General features: G+C 38.1%; 1 protein-coding gene across 1 annotated transcript in view; it reads left to right on the top strand.

Moving 5' to 3' along the window:
• The first annotated feature begins 4,249 nt into the window (after nt 1-4,249).
• Nucleotides 4,250-22,291, top strand: part of efna3b (ephrin-A3b) — a 55,417-nt gene continuing 37,375 nt past the window's right edge. The window contains exon 1 of the mRNA XM_084088160.1: nt 4,250-4,949. Within this exon, the coding sequence (XP_083944286.1) occupies nt 4,843-4,949 (107 nt within the window). The 5' untranslated portion in view covers nt 4,250-4,842. The remainder of the gene's footprint in view (nt 4,950-22,291) is intronic.

Genomic DNA, 22,291 nt, shown 5'->3' with positions numbered 1-22,291 from the left:
GCTCTCCCCCCCTCTCTCTCTTTCCGTGACTGGACAATGTCCACTTCATTTATACAAAGAGGTTCTTAGCCAGCGTGCCTTCTCTCTTTTTTTGCCATCATTTGGAGTAACACACACATGCATGCATTTCAGTTTTTGCACCACTTTCATTGTTATTTTCTTTGTCTCTTTGCTGGTGTTACTAATATCTCTCCACCTTCTTCTTGATCTTCCTCCCGTCTCTCTCTCGCTCACTCTCTCTCATGTGCGCTCTATCTATGTCAGTGATGTTTTAGGCACAGCAGTGGAAGGTAAACAGTGAGATTGAAAATTCATGTCAGACAGATGAGTGAGAGGAAGGGAGAATGTAAGAGCGAGGGAGGGAAAGAGAATGACAGAAAGAGAGAGAGAGAAAGAATATGTGTTAAGGGCCACTTTTGTTTCTTAATTTTGAAACAGAGAAGTTCTCAGAATCGGTCCTTCAAACCCACAAATTGTGAAAGTGCACTTAAAGGAATATTATGGGCTAAATACTGAGTTCTATAATAGAGAACCTGTGTGGAATGCTTTCGATTACCAAAGGACAACTTGAGTTGTTCCTTTAGTTTGTTGGAAAAAAGATATTCAAATTCATTGAAACATGGTTAAAAATGGATAAAGAAAAAAAAAATGGAAACCTCATTATAGCAATGCACTTACAATGGAAGCAAGCAGCCAAGTGTTCCAGAGAGGTTAAAAGCAGAAATGTGAAGCTTGACATTTTTTAAAGCACTTACAGGAATACTTCAGTGAAGACGGTTTGTTAAGGTTAAAATGATATTATAATAATAATAACACAAATAATATAAATTATATATCCATTCATCCACCCATCCGTTATACTGGAGTCTATCTATAGCATCTCAGGCCACAGGCAGGGGAAACACCCTGGACAGATGGCCATTCCATCACAGGTCTCTTACACACACACACTCACATACATTTAAAAAAAAAAAAAATATATATATATATATAAGTAAAATGTATAAATAAGACCTTTATATAGCACCTTCATACATAAATTGCAGCTCAATGTGCATCACAGTTTTTTTTTTTTTTTTTTAGCTGGACTACTTTTCTGGGTGGATGAATGCCTAATTATACACATAAACAGTGTTTTGTTTCATTACGCCCCTTCCAAATCGTGTACTAGTATCCTGTCATAGATACCAAGTAACCAGGTTTACTTTTTAGCTGATCATGACATGAGTGGAATGATTGAGTATATTAGACTAAATTAATGTTAATATGCAAATTTAGTCCCCGCCTCCACTCAGTCACACCAGCTCGGTCTACCTGATCCACTCGGTCAACTGTAGCTGCACACTGCACAATGGCAATTGGAAATATTGGTGTAATTCAGCCATATATGCTTGAACTAGAAACTGATTCAAAAGAAGAGGAAGAGTGAATTGTACAGGGTCATCTACAAATCAATGTATCAGAATGGTAATGCTCTCTAATCTCTACAACGTCAATAGATAGCCTTTGACTTGACTACGTATCAAACAGCTAATAATGTGTTGTTAATGTTACACAAACCATGTTCCCATTCGCCATCTCAGAGACAGACAGCTGCCTTCTAAAAATAAGCATCCTTAGAAACACTTTGGTGACATGTTTGTGATGGTAGGAAATGGACGGTTTCAAAGACTACACTGCAGTTTTGAGAAGAAAATACTCAGCAATATGTTGACTGATGAATTTGCACATGCATGGTTTGTCTTAAAGCATATTAAAAATGCCACATAGACATTTAAACAACATTAAAAATTAGATTTTTAAAAATGTATTCAGTGCTGCACACTTGCTTTTAATATCATATTTAGCACTGATGGTGTGAGGGCCCTTTTGGAATTGCTCCGTTTATGCTAATTGTATTTACTGCAAATTAGTTTTTTTCCCCCCAAGCTTATTATTCTCTGTTGCAACTGACCACAGTTGTAGTTCATGTGGAATATTTGTAAATGGCCATTTCACATGTGCTAGATTCCCATGGTGTGATATTTTAAATGAGATTTGGGAATGTGGGCAAATGCAGGCAAATAAAATCTACATTGTTGTACAACAGACTACAGAGCTTATTCGATTCTGGACCAATGTCTCCAGTGTGACGGTGACGGTGACGCCACATCACTTCCCAGTCACAGGCAGAGAACTTCCCGTGTCAAAAGGTCAGCCGTATAGCCCAATGTGTTTGTGTTTTAGTTGGATAGTTTATTTCTGAAAGCAAAACAAAGTTAGGCAAGAGCTGAATGTTCTATTAGATTGAAGGCTATGAGTGTGTGGAGATTGGATTTGAGAGCGAGAACCGGCCATGTGACAGATAGAGCCGAGCAGGAACTCCCCGAGCTAAATGTCATAAGGGCCACGGTGTCACGGGGCCTGAAAATGATACACTACCATTTTTCATCATCTGCTCCTGAGACAGAGAGACACAATTGAATTGGGAGGCAGTATTGCAAATGAAAGATGTTTTATGAAAACTGACAACGGCCTGTCATGGTTATATAAAATGGTTTGAATTGTTGTAAATAAAGAAATGCAACAAAAAAAAGGATGGAAAAAAATATGTAAATTTCTCACTCTAGGGGGAGTGCACAACTGACTTGCTTGAATTTTACAATTTAGGAGCTATTTATGATTGCAAATTTCAAACTCAATTTGCAACATACTTAAAATACATGGAATCTTAGTGTGTGTGTGTGTGTGAAGGGGATGTTGAAGAGGGAATATTTTCCTCTAGACTTACCAATTTACATTATTTTTTTTTTTGCTTGAGTCCAAAACATTTGCTTGTGTGCTGACAGGGCGAAAGAACGACTGTTGAAAAGAGGAGTGCAATATTTCGTCAATGCCATAGAAACTCTTTCGGAGAGAAGGATGGCAGGCCGATGAGAGTGAGGCACACAAAGAGGTGACAGAGGTAGATCACGAGAGAGTGAACGAACAAAAGAAGGACAGAAATAGACTTCGAAAGAGTCAATGTAGCTTGACACAATGGGTGTAGGGCGAAGACAGGAGGAGCTGGCGAGTGTGTGTGGGGGGGAGGGGGGAGGGGGAGCTATGCTTTACAAATGGGCAGGGAGGAAAGACAGGTGAGAAATAGTAAAAAACAAAAAGAGGGAAGAGACAAAAAGACAGAGGGATTCCCCAATGACACCTAATCTCTTCCTCTCTTTCTCGCTGTCCTCTCTCCCTCTATTCCCTCCTTTTCTCCCAATAAATCATTTTGACTTCTGCTTAACCAACTCATTCCCAGCAGACGGGAGGCAAACTGCAACTATCCCTGCCCTGCAACCCTCTCCTTCCTCTTGCTCACTCGCTTTTTCTCATTCTTGGGGAAAAAAACCCTACAAAATCAAAAACTATCATGACTATCACCAAGGCAACGTGTCTTAAGGCATCATGACATCGATATTCATGTAGGCTAATAAATATTACATAGCACTTTTCCCTCTAAATTTTTAAAAACTATTTCTGTATCTGTGCATTTATCTATTCAGTTGTACTTTCATATGATAGATAGATAGATAGATGGATGGATAGATAGATAGATAGATAGATAGATAGATAGATAGATAGATAGATAGATAGATAGATAGATAGATAGATAGATAGATAGATAATTTGTATGTGTAAAGGTGTGTCTATGGAAGGCTCACATGGCACATGATCAAGCGAGACTGATTACTATCATATGAACATTATCAGCTCAACATCCTGTGTGTGTGGATGAGTAGATCCCATGAGTGAAAGGACAGAGATAGAGATGAGCCAATCCATCAATCCACTCACCCTCCTAAGAGGATTTCCCATAATTATTCCATATTAGAGAAAGACTTACACTGTCTGGAGAGAGAGAGAGAGAGAGAGAGAGAGAGAGAGAGCAGGTGTGGATAGAAGGATGTAGGTTTGCGGATAATAGGATATAAAGCACTGCACTCTGACAGACAGTAAGAGGATTGTGGTGGTAATTAAAACTGCTCTAGGAACGGTACCCGTCGTAATTGTTTAGTTACCATATATAAAATAAAGTTTTTCTCCTCCGTCGCAAGAGAAGCTGTCTGAAAGCATCCCTGAAAGACGAGAGCTCAGAGCTAGAGCCAACGGACGCGCGCTTTTGTCCTGGGCAGGAGGCGGAGCTGGTGTCTGAACGAGCACAGCCTACCAAACAGCGCGCGCGCTGGTGTGTGTGTGTGTGTGAGAGAGAGAGAGAGAGAGAGAGAGAGAGAGAGAGAGAGAGGAGATGGCCAAAGAGAGCGAATAAACCAAAGAGAGCGAATAAAACTCGCTCGAGCACTTGTTCGTCACACAATTGTAAGTGTGAAACATCCCGCAGCCGCGCGCAGGATTCTCCACGCGCATCCAACCAGATACAATCTCACGAGCAGCATCAACAAAAGAGAATATAGTTTTACAATCACGGAGCCTCGTTATCTCACGAGTTTCTCCAGCGCTACAGGGTGGACATATATCTCTCTTTCACGCATTTAAACTCACACCACCCGGCTGCCTGCATCTCCCTGCTCCGTCCGCGGAGACCCATCAGCGCGCGAATAGTGGTGGTCTCCTATCGGACCATTGGATTGGGGTTGACGCCATGGGGACAGAGGGAGGGGGTATTCGCCATGGATTCGTGACTTTTTAAACACTTAAAATATAACATATTGCGAATCCCCGTATCTAAGTAGTTGAGCGAGCTGCGCTTTAGGTCGCATCTCTTCCTGTCCTTCTTTACCGAACGGGATGGTTCCAGCGCAGAGTCGCGTGGGGTGAGAAGATCTTGCAAGACTGGGAAGAAAAGCGAGAGATCGAGGGATTATGGCACTCTTCGCGCTCTGTCTTTTTATTCTGACGCTCACCTGCACGAACTTTGACCTCGTGACTGCAGCCAGGCACGCGGTACACTGGAACAGTTCAAACATACTGTAAGTAGCTTTTATCGTCCTTTTTCCACTAGTAAGTCCAAATTTATAAGAAAATAGATTTGAACAGATTTTTAAAAAAATGCTTAAAAATCTCTAATTCCTGCTTTAAAATGTGTGGGGTTTTTTTTTTCAGCCAGGAGAGTAGCTAATATAAACCAAATGTCGTAATGATCTATTTTGAACCCAGTTTAGAGGTTTACCTATTTATTGGGATTCCCTTATGGGGCAGGTGCATTGGTAGAGCAGGACAGGAGCTTTTTGGGATGTGTTTGTGTTTTAATATGAGTGTCTCTTTGTATGACCATAATCAATGCAGGTGTTCGTTTTGATAATATGCATTTTTCTTTTAAAGAAGGAGTGATTCATTTTATTAACTTCTTGATCTTGAAAACAACTATATGTAGGTTAGGCAGATGTTTGTTGAATAGTAGTGCTTTGTAGTCCCTCAAATTGGTTCAAATTGTTACTCATCTGAGGATTTTGTTTAATTTGCTTTTAACTAAAGTAATTGACACAAAGCAGCTTTACAGTTTTATGCCTCAAGCTTCGATGGTAGTGTCGAAGTCGGCCAGAAAACATGGAAACGATCACTTGAAACTCTAGATATATGTAGTGACATGACAAGGAGTGACTTCTGCCCCAAATATGAGTCTAGTACAGTTACATATCTGCTGTACATTAGAAATATCTTAGGTTTGCACCTTTGTCCTCACAGAACCTCTTTCTCTCTCTCCTCCTTGTGTGTTTCTTTCCATCACTTCTCCGTTCACTCACACTCCTGTATGTTTCTCCCAGGGAGTCTCCGTCCCAATCTGCTTTTTCGTTCTCCTCCCTTTTTCAGCATCATACATGGAGCCAAGTGTATAGTCCCCAGTTTCTTTTCATTCCATCTGCTGTAATTAGCAGCACTTTTTCAAAATGACCTCAATATGCCTGCATTGTGACACCATTCAATCTCAGCATCTCTCACTGTCACACACACACACTCTCTCTCAGTCTCTCTTTCTCTCACACTTCATTATTTGACTTTATATTAGAATGACTGAGGTGTTTAGGTCACGGTCTGACTGAACGGTAAATTAGAGCAACAGTGCAGATATAGATGGGTGTGTTGGTGTATTAGATTATCATCTGGCACTACCAGTTTTAAAACCTATGAAACAATGCAGGAATTGACCTAGTTTACAGGTACTGTTCACACTAATAAGTAGCTTGGGGCAGAATACAAATTTGACACAAATTAAACACATGGACCTGCAGCAGCCCACCTGCCTGAGAGCCTCTTATTTACAGGTACTCCTATCTAAATCTCAATCACTCACTCACCCTTCACACATTTTACAGTGATTATATGAAAATCTGGAGCCTGTTTTAAGCCAGGCACACATTGTATGATTTTAATTGATCCTAAAATCGACATTGAACACCCCCGGGATATTATTTTGCCCCACTTCGAGTTTCACCCCTATGCAGTTTGGGCCTTTGTATATACAAATATTATAATTCATATTTTATTCAAAGGACCATATCATCATATTGCCACAGTTTTGAGTATGGCCATGTGACTGACTACGTAATGTCTGTGTTCGTAGGATGACAGAACTCGCACATCCTCCCTGAATTAATTGATTGATGAATGCTATGAATTGATCCAAGCAGAGCCATGCAAATGCAAACATTTACAGTCTGAATAGTGATAAAGACTATATTCACAGGTTTTCAATCAGGGTGCTGGGACCCACTAGGGGGCCTCAGCAAACTTCCAAGAGGACTGTAGGATTACTTATTCAAAATATTATTAATCAATTAATTATATATATATATATGTGTGACCCTGGACCACAAAACCAGTCACATGTCGCACGGGTATATTTGTGGCAGTAGCCAACAATACATTGTATGGGTCAAAATTATCGATTTTTCTTTTATGCCAAAAATCATTAGGATATTAAGTAAAGATCATGTTCCATGAAGATATTTAGTAAATTTCCTACCGTACATATATAAAACATTTATTTTTGTGAGTGAATACAGCACAATCGCGAACATAAATAACTTTAAAGGCGATTTTCTCAATGTTTCGATTTTTTTGCACCCTCAGATTTCAGATGTGCAAAGAGTTGTATCTCAGCCAAATATTGTCCTATCCTAACAAACCATACATCAATGGAAAACGTATTTATTCAGCTTTCAGGTAGTGTATATATCTCAATTTAAAAAAATTGACCCATGTGACTGGTTTTGTGACCCAGGGTCACATATTTAATATATCACAAGTTCACACTCAAATAATCCGAATAAACGAGTATACGTATTTGACGTATATATATAGGCCTACTCTTGTGCTGATTGAATAGATCATTTGAATGCTCCTCCCGAACTATGTTAATAAAACATCATATATACCTTGAAAATTTTGTTGGACAATGGAGTCAAAATGGTTGAAAAGCACTGCCCTACGTCAAGAGAAATATTTAATGATCCCCAACATTTTCCTTCGTGGCCAAAATCATACAGTGAGTTTTTGATTCATTGTATTTGACGTTAATCACACATACTTACAGCGAGGCAAAATTTACAGACCTTTTTTTAAGAAACGTTTTGAATCTTCTGATTTTGAAGAAAATTCATGGTAAAATGTCCAAGGACAGTCTTACTTATTGGTAACTGGAAACGATAGTCAAAATATTTTATAAAACAACACGCAATAAGGGCCGTTTTGCACACAACGATATTGTGTGGGCCAGCTTACGCCTTAGGTGTTTAGCTCTACGTTATATCTGCGCCTCCATGTGCTTTTAGCTTTACACTAGAGTTCTCACTGTGCAGAGAAATGAAAAGTGCCTCTTCCACCCAGTTTCACCATACAGAGAGAGCTGTCTAACTGCATTAGCATCAGTAGCAGCACGGGGCGGACATGCTACGTGATAAAACCAAATTAAACTGGATTATTTTCAAGGATTATTTTTAATAAGACTTCTACAGCAAATGCTATTACACACTTTCGGCCCACTGCACAGTAGAAAGTGTGGACATTAACCCCATTTTACTAAGAGCTACAGTTTTCTTCATTATTTTTGTGTTCCAGGAAGTGTGTACTTTGTTTTGGTTTTTAAAAAAAGTGTATGGGGAAATTAGCCTGTAAACTACACTGTTAGACAGTTCTTGTAATTTTACAGGAAATTCCTGGCTAATAGTTGCCGTAAATTTACTGTAAACAGTATACAGGACTGTTATTGTAATACTTAATACAACATCCCTACTGTAATTAATTACAATAATCATGTAAATTTACTGGTATTTGCCAGGAATTTCCTGTAATTTCACAGGATAGAATACTGTAAATATTACAGCAAAATGTTATATTTACGGCAACTCAGTAGCCAGGAATTTCCTGTAATTTCACAGGACAAATCAATATACTGTAAAACATTACAACATTACAAGTATAAATATTACAAGTAAAAAGCTGTAATTTTCCGTATTGGCCAATTAAAAACACAACAATGGTATATTTTCTTTTTTTTTAATTAACAAACTGTGCAAAAATACATATTACAAAAGTATCCACTTTATCACACATAAAACAAAATTTTACTTTTATAGAGATACTCCACTTTTTTTGAAAATAGGCTCATTTTACAACTCCCCCAGAGTTAAACAGTTGAGCTTTACCGTTTTCGAATCCATTCAGCCGATCTCCGGGTCTTTAGAAGAATGTCAGAGTTTTTGGTCCCATTGACTTCCAAATTACATCAATTGCTAACAGTGTAGCATTATATGTGTAGACTTCCCTCTCTCTCCATTACTGCTCTGCAACACTGATGACACCCTGTTACCTCAGCTTGGCCTAGATATACAGCACAGAGAAAGAGAGAGAGAGAGATTTAGAGCTGTGATATTTAAGCATTATATTGTTGAATGTCGAACTATACGCTCGCGCTATATGTCCGCTTATTCTCAGGAGTCAGAGCCTAAATGTAGCACAGCATGCTAATAGCTGTGGTCAGTGTGCTGAATTTGGGTCTACAGCCAGAGCTGCAGAGTCACTCTGTCTCTCCTCGCCGTGGACTACACCGAACAAGCTAGTATTCTCTGGATAGTGTTTTGACTCGGGGGTGTGATACAGAGCGCGTGTGTGAGTGTTCTACAACTAAACGTCTTTGTTTTCGAGCAGAGCATGTTTGGTGTAAACAGTAAGCGAGGTGCCGTCGGCTATGAGGTAAAAAACGAAAACAAAGCAACCAGTCCACTGCCTCCTCATTCATCTTCTAAGAGAGTTATTGCTGAGAGTGTACCTTCAGCTCGCTTACACACACACACACACACACACACTGACAATTACTGAGCGTGGAGTGGGCAGTGATCCTAACGGCCCTACACTCTCGCTCCAGTGATGCGTGTCCCGGAAAAAATACAGAACCCTCTCAGATGCATAATTAGAAAACAGAGTTGAATAAATGCATATACGATCTGCTGGTTTTCCGTGGCAAACACACATCTGCTGACGAAAGGATTACAGTCACATGAGGGAACACTGTGGTATGCAATGGAGAAAAAGCACTGTAAACACATGTGTAATGTTAGTAGAGATGAAGTGTGTGTGGACTCCAGGGGTGAACATCTCCGCTCTGTTAGAGCACAATTACAGAACACGAGTAGAAAACACCAGCCTGGACTCAACAGAAAGTCTCTAATACGACTGCCGAAAAGCATTAAAACTACAAATCAGTGTTGGGTGAAACTGTGGGACTAATCAAAGGTTTTTTTTTGTGCTAACATCTAACTTAACTGTGTTATTCAAGTCCAAAATATGATTGAAAAAGTAATGTGATTGAATCAACCTTTGCACATTAGGCTTTATGAATGACATTTTTTAAGGGTTAAACCAGGTAGAATATAGCTAAGGTAACTTTGTTTTTGCAGTGCTTAATTGTCAGGAATTATAAGATCATTGTGGAAATTGTACAAGGAATTTGCTGTTAGGGGAGTGGTTATATACAGGTCCACGATTTAAAAAGAATTTCATTTTTAATGAAAATTAAATTTTTGGGGCGCAATCTGACAAGAGTCGACTCGCATAATCCCTAAATCTTTTTCCGCCTCTAGCATAAGCCAAAGTCAACTATCTTACAGATTTTTTTTAAAGATACAATTAATAGTTCTTTAGCTAGTGTTATCATCGCTGTTCTTCATGTAGGCTACTTTAAGTACGGATACCACAATGGTGTGTGGTCTTTTCAATGTGGAGTTTTATGTAAATTAGACAGTTTTAGACAGCTTTTACACAATAAGTAATTCACTTACCTGTCGAACAAAAAAATAAGCAACTTGGGCATCACTACTGAATATTTTATCACTTTTACACTCGTTTTTTTCTTTCTTTCTTCTGTTTTCAAACCTTTACTGCTTCTTCAGCCATTCAGGTATTGATTCTCCCATTGTCACCGCTGCTAAAGCTCAATAATAATTGTGTACCATTGTTTAACTTTCATTCTTCGCAAAACCAAACTACACCAAACGACTCTATACTCAACTACTCAAACTACTACTATAGCGTATCTACTGAAGCGTCAGCCAATAAGCATGAGGAGGATTCTCTCAGATGCTTAGTAAAACACAGCGGGTCACGTCATTTCAACATGGTGAACATGGAGACTGACCCACACCTTACATAATTAAAAAAGTTTTTGTAGAAAACTAGTATGAGTACACATCTCATGTGGGTGAGCGTACACCATTCAGATGACTAGCTCTTCACAAAAAATGATTTATTTCTAAATGTGTGAAACTTTAGAAATAAGCACCTTTAATAGACCTTTAATGTTTTTCGTGATGTATTTATTTATATGTAAATCTATATAGAAAGTAATCATGAATGTATTCAGGAATACACCTCAGGCGAAAGTGATTTATGCTTTTGAACATCTATTTACCGCTATGTAAAAATGCATGGTCTGACTAGCGTGTACATTTTTTAGGTACTAAAATATTTGAAGATCTTGTTTAAATACACTTGTATACTGATGAGCCAAAACATTATGACCAGTCACAGGAGAAGCGAATATTGTTGATCATCTCCTAATAAGGCCACATATTAAGGTCTGGGTAGATTAGATGGTAAGCAAACAATCAGTTCTTGTAATTTTCGTGTTGGATTCAGGAGAAATGGGCAGGAATTAAGATCTAAGCGACTTTGACAAGGGCCAAATTGTTGTGGCAAGGCGACTGAGTCAGAGTATCTCTGAAACGGCAAGACTTGCATCCGGTCAGCAGTGGTGAGAATTTACCAACAGTGGTCCGATGAGGGACGAACTGGTGACAGGGTGTTGTGCGCCCAAGGCTCATCGATGCACAAGGGCAACGAAGGATATCCTGTATAGTCCGAGCCAAAAGGAGTACTGTGGCACAAGTCACAGAATTTAATTGATAGTAGCTGCAGACCAATCAGAGTGCCTATGATGACCCTTGTCCACCGTTGAAAGCACCTACAATGGGCATGTGACCGTTGGAACTAGACCTTGGAGCAGTGGAAGAAGGTCGCCTGGTCCAATGAGTCCCGTTTTCTTTTACATCACGTGAACGGCAGTGTATAGGCCCCGATATACTCACGGCAAAGTCCTTTTTTTCTTTTTGGGGTAAAACAAAGTTCGAAATACATGAGCAGCGATATACTGTTATCAAACATCTGATGACACCCACACTGCTGAGAGCGACAGTTAGATAAATATGTAGCCTCTATATGTGCCGTGCTTTCCTCTCGGTAACAAAATAAACACACATCAAAATTGAGAAAAAAGCATTTTTTTAATAAAGCATAAGAAAAGCATCTGATCATAGCAATGTGAATATGTTTGCAAGAGCTATGCAATTCAGCACTCTTGTAAAGTCACGTCAAGTTTTTTTATATAGTATTTTACACAATAGATTGCTTTACCGTATATGAAAAACATGAAAAACAGTGTCATTGTCTCGTTTCATCAGAAGTACAACTTCATTTTCTACTATAAAGCAGCTCCTCCAGTGTGTTCATGTTTTCATTCACGGACATCTGATCGCAACGGACTCGAGAGGAGAAATGAACTGGAAAAGATTTTCACGTAAAAGAAGGCGGAGCCTCCACGCACACCAACATATTACGTAATCGCCACGGACCAATGGTAGAACAAAGTTTACTAGCCGAAGCAAACTTTTCCAGAAGATTCGCTTTGGCAAGCTGTTTCGAAATCCCAAAACGAACTCCAAACGAAGTGTGTTTTGGCCTGATTTTGTTTGAAATGACATCACCTCAGTTCGATCTTCGATTTCGCTTAAAGTATATCAGGGCCTTAAGTGTGTGCTGTTTCCTGAGGCAGTAATGGCACCAGGATGCACTGTGGGACGACGACAAGCCGGTGGAGGGAGTGTAATTCTCTGGCCAATGTTCTGCCGAGAAACCCTGGGTCCGACCATTCATGTGAACGTAAAACACCTAAACTTCTCTTCATAACAAGGGTGTTCCCTGGTGGAAGTGGCCTCTTTCAGCAGGATAATGCACTCGGCCACACTGCACACATTGTCCATGAATGGTTTGAGGAACATGATGAAGAGTTCAAGTTGTTTCCCTGGAATGGTCTTGAAATTCCCCAGGTCTCAATCCAATTGAGCATCTGTGGGATGTGCTGGACCAACAAGTTCGATCCACGGTGGCTCCACCTCGCAACCTACTGGACCTGAAGGATCTGCTGCTAACGTCTTGGTGCCAGATACCACAGGACACCTTCAGGGGTCTTGTAGAGTCCTTGCCTTGGCAGGTCGGCACTGTTTGGGCAGCACGCAGTGACCAACAGCATATTATGCAGGTGGTCATGATGTTTTGGCTCATCAGTGTATACAAGTAATATGTACATTTCACTTTTTTGTTTGGCTTCCTTCCTTTAGGGGTTCAAGTGGGTTCAGACCCCTGTAATCCTTTCAGAAATTGCACACTAAGATGCTACTAATAGCACATCTGAAAAAAAGTTTGAAGTGTCCTGTTACTCAACTTCCTGCAGTGAAGTGGTGTTGGATCTAGAAAAGGGGTCTTGTTTACGCATTGTTTAATATATGCTTTAGTTGAATAAGCGTGAGAATGAGTTTTTCTCTGCTTAATAATAGTACATTTTTAAAGCTGCAATCGTAAACTTTGACCTTATGAATATATGCCACCTATACGTGAAAGTTTACGAACATGTGCCTTCACCTTGCACCTTGAAGATTTCAACTTAAGGTTTAATTAATCACAAAATAATTGTAGTTATATCCTTTTGGCAAGGGGTTGGTAAGATGGTTGGTAAGAACATTCTATTATTTGATTTAAAAAAAAAAAAAACTTAAACTTAAACTAAACTAAAAACTAAACTTAAACTAAAAAACGGTATAGTTTATATTATTACAATTTAAAATAACAGTTTTATTTGATTATAATTTTAAAATGTAATTTATTCCTGTGATGGCAAAGCTGAATTTTCAGCATCATTACTCCAGTCTTCAGTGTCACATGATCCTTCAGAAATCATTCTAAAATGTTGATTTGCTGCTCAAGAAACATTTATTCTTCTTATCAATGTTAAGTCATTTATCCTGCTTATTTTTTTGTTGAAACCACGATACAGTTTTTCCTCAGGATTCTTTGATGAATAGAACATTCAAAAGAACAACATTTATGTGAAATAGAAATTGTTTGTAAATAAATTATAAATGCCTTTACTGTCACTTTTGATCAATTTGTTGCATTTTTGCTAAAGTAGAATACATTTATTTAAAAAAGAAAAAAATCATACTGACCCCAAACTTTTGAAAGGTAGTGGATTCAAGCCTAGGGAACTCTATACCAGATTATTGGATGCGCAGGTCATTTTGTGTGTGTGTGTGTGTGTAAGAGAGAGCACAGGTGTGTCCAGGTGTTGTGCAGATGGCTCTCACACTCACAGGTTGGTTCAGGTGAGGTGAGCTGATTTCACGCTGTGCGCAGGTTAAAATCTTGAGGATAAGCAGCCAACTTGCTTATTTCCTGTATTGTCATTAGCAATGCACAAACAAGGGATTTGATTGGCAGGTGGATAAAAAAACAGAACAGCAAAGCTCATAAATCAGATAACAGTCTGAGGTTTGCATATGCAAATTGCTCGGTGCATATTCATGAGTAAACGGAGAGATCTATCTAAGTGACAGAGAAGACCTGGTTCTCGTTCATCAACTTTGCGTTATCATTGAGTGAAAGCTAGTCTGTGCGTGTGTGCGCCTGATGTGCTTTATGATGTTTGTATCTATGTGAAGAGCAGCAGTCTTAATTAATAACGCCAGTTCAACTGAGGTTGATGAATGAGGCAGTTGTGCATAACCACATCCACTTATCACACCAATCACTTCTGTTTATTTATTCTTCGTCATGGTGAGGGTTGCAATGAATGCAAGGGATGCCATGTAAGAAGATGTTCCACGCTCTTTCTTTTCTATAACGGCGCCTTAGTTATTCATAATCACACAATTTATTCATTTAATGTTTTTAATACTCATCTCACCTTCTGCGGCTCAGCCTCCCTTCGTTTCGTTCATCTCCTCTTTTTAATTCTTATGAATACCATTTTATTTCTTTATTACCCATCTCCAAACTGTGTGACACTCTCCAAGAGCATGATATGATCCCAGCAGTCTTGGCACACTGTAATAATCCAATAAATAACTGTTGTGCTTATGAACATTTTGGAGTTAGTTCCATCATGTTTTTGGATGCACTGATATTTTAAAATGATGGCAGATACAGATTAATTATTGTTGTTATGGTCAATAACTAATAAATGGTCAGTATTCAAATTCTATACTATTTTGTTTAAAATGAAACTGTAAAAACTCAAACTGACGGTGTTAAATGCTACAAGTGAATTTATGCATCACAACATTATAATGTACAGAATGAAAAATTTATATTTATTTTGAAATTTGCTCAAGATTACATTTAACAGTGTTAATAAATTATTTTGTACATAAATATTTTTTAAAGACTAACTTTAAGTGAGCATTAAAGTGAGCAAAAACATGCCAGAAATGCACAATTCTTTAATTCAGTATTGGCCAATACATATATATATATATATATATATATATATATATATATATATACTACAGTATATTGCCTGATATAAAAAATATCTCTCAGCCGATAACCAATTCATATTTTATGAATCCCTAGTTCCAGGTAGTATCATACATAAAGATAGCTACTTTGACTTAAATGCTGGATAATCAAGCAAGATTACACATCTATTTAAACTAACAAATATTAGAATATTTATGAAACAAGCCTTTTTGTGACCATTTAAGAGCTATAGACTGCCGTGCACAAGCTCAGTGAGGTTCCTTATTTAACCAGGAACAATAATAATTTAAAAAATGTATTTGAAAATAATATAATTATAATGTTGCCTAGTCTATTATAAGATAGACAGACAGTTTTACTCACTGAGAGATTTATGAGGGAATAATTACCTAATCATTTTATTGGAGTCTTACACACATTATGTACAGTTAGTCTGTGCTGTGCATTCATTTCAGCAGCAATTATGGGAGTGGCTTGATGCAGCGCAGGAGATGCAGACTTAGTAAAAAATAATAATAATAATAATTGTCTGCTGAGCCATTAGAAAAATGTTCTTGACCCTAAGAAACTTTTATTAATGCTGTCACATAACAAATCTGCTTCACAGGTAAAATGAAATGAATTGCTAAAAATGTAAAGTTTTTATTAATACTAATATAAATACTACTTAGAAATCATTAAGTAAATGTTTGGGAATCATGTAAAAAAAAAAAAAAAAAAAAAACCTACATATTTCATTTATCTATTATGAATTTTATGTCGTTTTGGTCGTTTGGCTTTTTTCTTTAGAAAGGTCCAGAAATTCGTCAAGTTTTTTGCCAGGTGTGAACGTTGCTGAATTGCTGATCATGGTTTCGAGTATCGATATATCTGCCCTGTCCAATGAACACAAGAACGTGCAGTTATCTCAGGCAATTTAATCCTTAATAAAATCTGCAAATCCGTTTGGAGAACCAAATTATCCAGAGATCAGTTACCACAGTTAAATAATCTCAGATGTATTAAGCGAGATACGAAGAATAGACCCCAGGATATTTGTTCAGCCTAACAGAAAATTCTAAGATGTTTAATATTGAACAATTTTGCTGATATGTTAAGGGTTGGTGATTCACAGCATGCTGTTCGGCATTAACAATTTTTAATTTTCTGTAGTCTCATGTCGCCATGACATTTTTAGTTTTCTCAACTTTTTTATTTTTGACAGTGCAGCGGTAGCAGGGGGTCTGTTTCGTACTTCAGGGAGGATGTTAATGCAGATGGAAATGATGTATTTCGAGCCTCTTCCAGTCTCCAATTATTCACTTCAAAAGCAGGCCAGATTTGACACACCTTTCATTACTACAACTCATGATGATGAAACGAACAACACCGTCTCTCGCCTCACACCACTGTGTTTTATTATAACCAAATTATTTGCATAGAAACACCATCTCTTGTGGTCTCGTCATCCCTCTTTTTGTGAAATGGCCATGATTCAGTCCTTATCTGAAAGTTGTTTTTTCTAAATTTATGGCCATTTCTAATCTGTAATGCCTCAAAGAGTAGAACAGGGCTCATGTCTCCCCTTTGCTGGCAAATTTCCCTCAGTACATCTTGAGAAAAAACAGAGTCGTTCTTTGCTTAGCGGTAAAAGTAAGTTTGAAATACCTTTAAGTGACATAGGCCTACTGTTAACGAACATCCCTATGCTGTCCACAAAAATGACAGTGGTGAGAAACGTCCAATCACGTCACTTTATACAATATATTGTTTTAAACAAGCAGTTTTTCAGTATTAAACACTAAAAAAGTGTCAGTGTCACTATCAGTTAGAATTAAAATGTCAGTTTCTACAATAAAGCAGCTCTCCAGTGTGTTCATGTTTTTTACTTGCGTCTGACCTCGACGGACTGAACAATTGAAAATGAACCAGAGAAGATTTACATGCCAAAGAAGTTCCAAGGTGTTTACCAGCCGGAGCAAACTTTGTCAGAAAGTTTGCTTTGGTAGGATGTTTCAAGCTACTAAACAAACTCTAAAGTAACAAACTTTATTTTGGCCTGATTTTGTTTGAAATGAAGTCACACCAGTTCGTTCTTCGATTTCGCTTGAAGTGTATCAGAGCATCCAGCTGGCAGATGTCCAAACCCCCTTTAAAACCAGCAATTATTTTAGGCTGGTTTAAGCTTCTTCTTTTTTTCAGCTGAGAAAGACATTAAGTGTGCTTCAGATCACACACACAGACATAAACGTGCATATACGCACTAATAAATGAGTTTGTATGGTTGTCTGTGTGGTCCCTCTAAATGTATGTGTGTGGTCTCTTTATCTCTCTCTCTGTGTGTGTGTGTGTGTGTGTGTGTGTGTGTGTGTGTGTGTGTGTGTGTTTGTCCTTTGGAGAAGGGGAAGTGAGCAGTGTAAATGTCTCTGATTTGAACAGGAAGAGCCGTGACTCCCGCTCATTTAAATCCAGCAGGCTGATGGAGGTGAATCGCTCAATGGAAGAGTCATCTCATCTTAATGAATAGAGGAGAAAAAGAGCATTTGGAGTCTTTCATTCTGTCCGTCTCTCTCTGATTCTCCTGTTACTCTACTCTTTCGAGCTCTGGGACACAGAACAACAGCTATCTTGCAGGCTTCAAAGCCTTCAAACACACACACACACACACACACACACACATATAGTGAAATGCTGCCTGGGACTCGAGTACACGCTGATATACAGACATGTGACAGCAGGATATATCCCTGTCTGTGTGTGTTCTGTAAAGTTTGGAGGCTTTCTGCCCTCTTTTCACATCAGCAAAAGACAACTGGCTCATGTGATCCATTTGAACACACACACACACGCAAGTGCACAAGTAGGAGATCGAGAAGCACTAATCTAGACAGACAAGCTAATTCGGAAAGTATCGCATATGCAAATGTAAACGTGAAGAGGTTGAAAAGCAGAGGCTTTCAAACAGGTTATAATCACAGTTACTGCTGCTTCATGTTAGTTTAGTGTGACCGATGCGTGATCAGGGTTTTTAGCAGTGGTTAAATGACACTTTCATTTTATTTCTTGTCAACACATCAGGTTAAAGGGTGGTAGTGTTCAGAGGTTTAGACCTGCATTAACAGTGCCTTAAGGTGAAGTGTGTAATTATTTTGTATTTGGATGTTAAAATACTTTCTTGCCGTTTAATATGCAGAGACAACTATAAGTAAGCCATTTGTTGGTTGTTTCTCACAAAAAGTGTAAACACTGTGGCTCCGTGGGGCTTTCAAAACTTTGTTTGTTTGAGAATCCTGACCAGGCTGGCATAGCAACACTGACTCAACTGAGTTTAGGGGCGTGGTTATCGGTTTAGCTGACCAATGGCAGATGGAATGAGTGTTTAGGGAAACCAGTTTGAAAACAGTCATTGGTTGAATCTGGAATAACATACTAGTATAATAGTATTTTTCTGCCATTTAAAGACATATCAGAAATACTAAGAATATAATTCAGCTACACTTGAAATAGTTTTGTGAGGTAAAATTAAATGGTTATTTTATATGAATATTATTTAATATGCTTGAATCAACTACAATAACAGAAGTATTTTTTTCAGTGTCAGTTCGTGTAGAAATAGCTCCTTACTGCTAAGAATGAGTGTGCAAACTCTAATTCTTATTTAAGAAATGAAAGATAAAAAACACAGCTGAAGCTTCCCTTGACACAGTTTTTCCATATTCCCCTTTGCATATAACATCATTTTTAATGGAGAATTGTGAGCACTTAGCCTTTATAAGTGTTTGTGTGTTTACGTGCATTTGCTCTCTCTCTCTCTCTCTCTCTCTCTCTCTCTCTCTCTCTCTCTCTCTCTCTCTCTCTCTCTCTCTCTCTCTCTCTCTCTCTCTCTCTCTCTCTCTCTCTCTCTCTCTCTCTCTCTCTCTCTCTCTCTCTCATCTCTCTCTCTCTCTCTCTCTCTCTGTGTGTGTAGAATGGGGCTTTTAATGGGGATTTTTGGCCATTAAAGCCATCATTAGCCAGGCCACGAGTGCGCCCTGTTCACCATAATCATGAACATAATTAGAGAATTAGCGAAAGTTGGTGTGTGTGTTTTTGAGTGAGTGTGTGTGTGTGCACATCATGGATTTTAATGGAGAGATTTTAAATGGACAAGCTAAATTATGACCTTGTATAATGGCCTTTTTTATCAGCCAATGTCAGACTGTGCTTCAGGATTGGGTCTCTGTCACACTGATTGTATGTTTTTTGTGTGTGTGCATGTGTTTTTGTGTCTAATTTGTCTGTGTATGGCAATGTTTTTTTTAAGGCTGTCAATAGTTTGACGTTTTAATCTAATTATTTACATATGTCAGTTAATAAATCAAATTAGTTTGATTTAAGTTCAAATACCAATATTTTGATGAAAAAAAGCCCCAAAATAAAGATGTAAGATTTTCTAAAGAATATTTTTTTTAAATGTATCAACGTTTGCCTCTAGAAGTAGCTGACTACAGATTCACAAAAACATGATTTGGTAAAAAAGATGGTAATTAATCACACAAAATTAATAGCTTAAATTGACAGGCCTAGATTTTTTCTCCAAAATCCATCTCATTGCATTTAAATCAGTTTACCTCTTGAAACATTTTCTGTCTGACTGCCCTTCTTTTCTGTAACACTCAGTAACTCCTCCATGCACATGTAATCCATAAAATACAGAATGTATAACAGATTCTGTGAAATAAACCAGTTTCTGTGTGCACGTGCATGTGTGTGTGTGTGTGTACATAAGTCTTTACTTCAAAATCCTCTCTAGCCTGTATGTGGTTGTACAGAATATCAATGCCCTACTGCAGGTCCCACTGTCTGAGTGTGTGTGGGGAAGAGTAGTTGTTAGCATTGCAGGCTTATGGTAATAAATGCATTTTCACAGCAGTTAACAGAATTCTGTGTCACATCCCGGGAGAAAGACGGAGAAAGGAAAGGAGATGTCTAGAAAAGAAGAATTGAATAGAACACAGGTAGGTATTTATAAAGAGGAAGATGGTGATTGGGGGTTGGGGGGTTGGGGGGTTTGGGGTGGGGGGGTGAGAGCTCTTTTCTTCTTCCACTCTGGGTTTACTCACACGTACGCACACACACATGCTAATACAGACTCATTTTTTGCAATGAGTGTAAAACGGGTGAAAACATACTGATAATTTGATTCTAAGTTTAAGTACGGGTAAAACAAAGTTAGTCAAAAACGTGGTTTTAATTTAGTTTTAATTCATGAGTTCATGTTTTTGTCAGCAACACACAGAGGTGTAATTGTAGTACTTCATTGCACTATACATAACTATACAACTTACTATATACTGTAAATATGTTTGTGAGGAATTTGTACTTTTACTGTAAAGTATGACTTGTAGTCGTACTTTTAATCAAAGTACAATGTAAATTTCAAAGGATTTGTTACTACTTACATTTTTGTTAAAATTTTACTCAAAAATATGTAGTCAATGCTTTTAATTGAACTAGTAGAAATTGAACGTGTTTCTTAAGGCCCATTCACACCAAGAACAATAACTATAAATATAAACTATAAATATAACTAACGATAAAATTACCAGCGCACGATATTGTTCTGTTTATTCTAAGCACGCGCTGCAGTTTTGTCGTCTGCTGCTTTAAATGCTTGAGCTCTTGGATGGATTCTGATTGGCTGTCACTGTTTTTATCATTCATCAGCTGAAAAAGTTCTGACAGTAATTCGAACAATATCGTTTCTCTGTGTCGTTATTGTTATAGCTGTGGTGTGGACTGTGGTATTCTTTTATATTTAGAATGATTATTTTAGAACTATACCGTTATGGTTATCGTCCTTGGAGCGAACAAACCTTTAGCTGTCGAAATTGACCAAGAAACAGCCTTTTCCCCTCATTTAAGTAGCTTTGATTGCCAAAACTGTTCAAAGCAACCTGTTTAATTAAAAGATTGTCAATGTTCTGACATTGAAAGGCTCTAGGATACACCAGATGTTAAGCTAAAAAAAAATTCTGAATCACTGTTCAACTTTAAATTCAGCAGCGACTGATTTTATAGTTGTTTGACACCAGTGTATATAAACAACTTTATTCAAATCATTTTGTTTATGTATTGTATTGTGTCCAGTGCACCTTCAGTGACATAACTTAAACATCAAATTATAATTTCCTATTGAAATGAATTTTACTTTACGTAAAACAACCAGTGAAACCCATTGCAGTGTAATTTAATTTGTTACAGTGGCTTAATAAAACAGTTTTTAATTTAAGACAACAGATTTGTCATTATGACCAGTTACATGTGTAAGCTACTTCGCACTCTGAATTATTCTTTGTAAAAAGAAAAACATTTCCCCTTAGAAATGTACTTTAAATACTTACATTACAAGTATTCATTTTCATTGGTGGTTCTCCATTAACAGCACAAATCTCCCTAATAATACTAGTAAATTATACCTGTGTTTCTCTAACACGTATGTATGTGAACTCAGATACGCAACACAATAGTACACTCCGTAACTGTATAAATCTCAGCCAGTTCTGTACAGTCAGAAATAAAATTTGCATATAAATAGTAAAGCTATAGACACATACGCACAGACACTTCTGTGAAGGTAAAGTTATACAGTTTCCTCAGTATTGCAGTTGTCACAGGTCTGAGGAGATATTTCTAACAGCTGTCATGAGTTAAATATAATTGAGAGAGGAGAGGAGAGGAGAGGAGAGGAGAGGAGAGGAGAGGAGAGGAGAGGAGAGGGTTTATTAGAGGAGGGGGAGTGGAGAAAGAGAGGATAACAGAGATGGTAGAAAGAGAAATGGATAGAGGGATAGCATGTTGTTGCTATGAGATTGGGTCTTATCTGAGGCTCAAAATGACAGCGAGCTGACAACACTCTGCAGCGCTATGACACGAACAGACTTTTCACACACTCACACTGAGCAACAAGCGCTTACACAATACGGTTGACACACATCATTATGCATGTGCACACACATACTTAAACTCAATCACATGCACGTGACCTAAAGCGCATCATGGTTATACGTGTAATTTTGTGCACAAGTGTGTATTCCTCACAGGAACAGTACACACAGTACTGCTCATATACATAATTATGCAGATACACACATGTGCATGGCCTGGCTTGCACACACAGCTTCTGGAGCCCGGGGTCATTATTTTTGATGTGATGTACAGCAGCTGGAACATACAGGGGTCTTGTATTCTTCCACTAGAACTGCAG

The sequence above is a fragment of the Abramis brama genome (genome assembly GCF_963993115.1).
Source record: "Abramis brama genome assembly, chromosome: 17".
Classification (NCBI taxonomy): Eukaryota; Metazoa; Chordata; class Actinopteri; order Cypriniformes; family Leuciscidae; genus Abramis; species Abramis brama.
The sequence above is the reverse complement of the archived record's forward strand: the minus strand, read 5'-3'. Positions and strand labels throughout refer to the sequence as shown.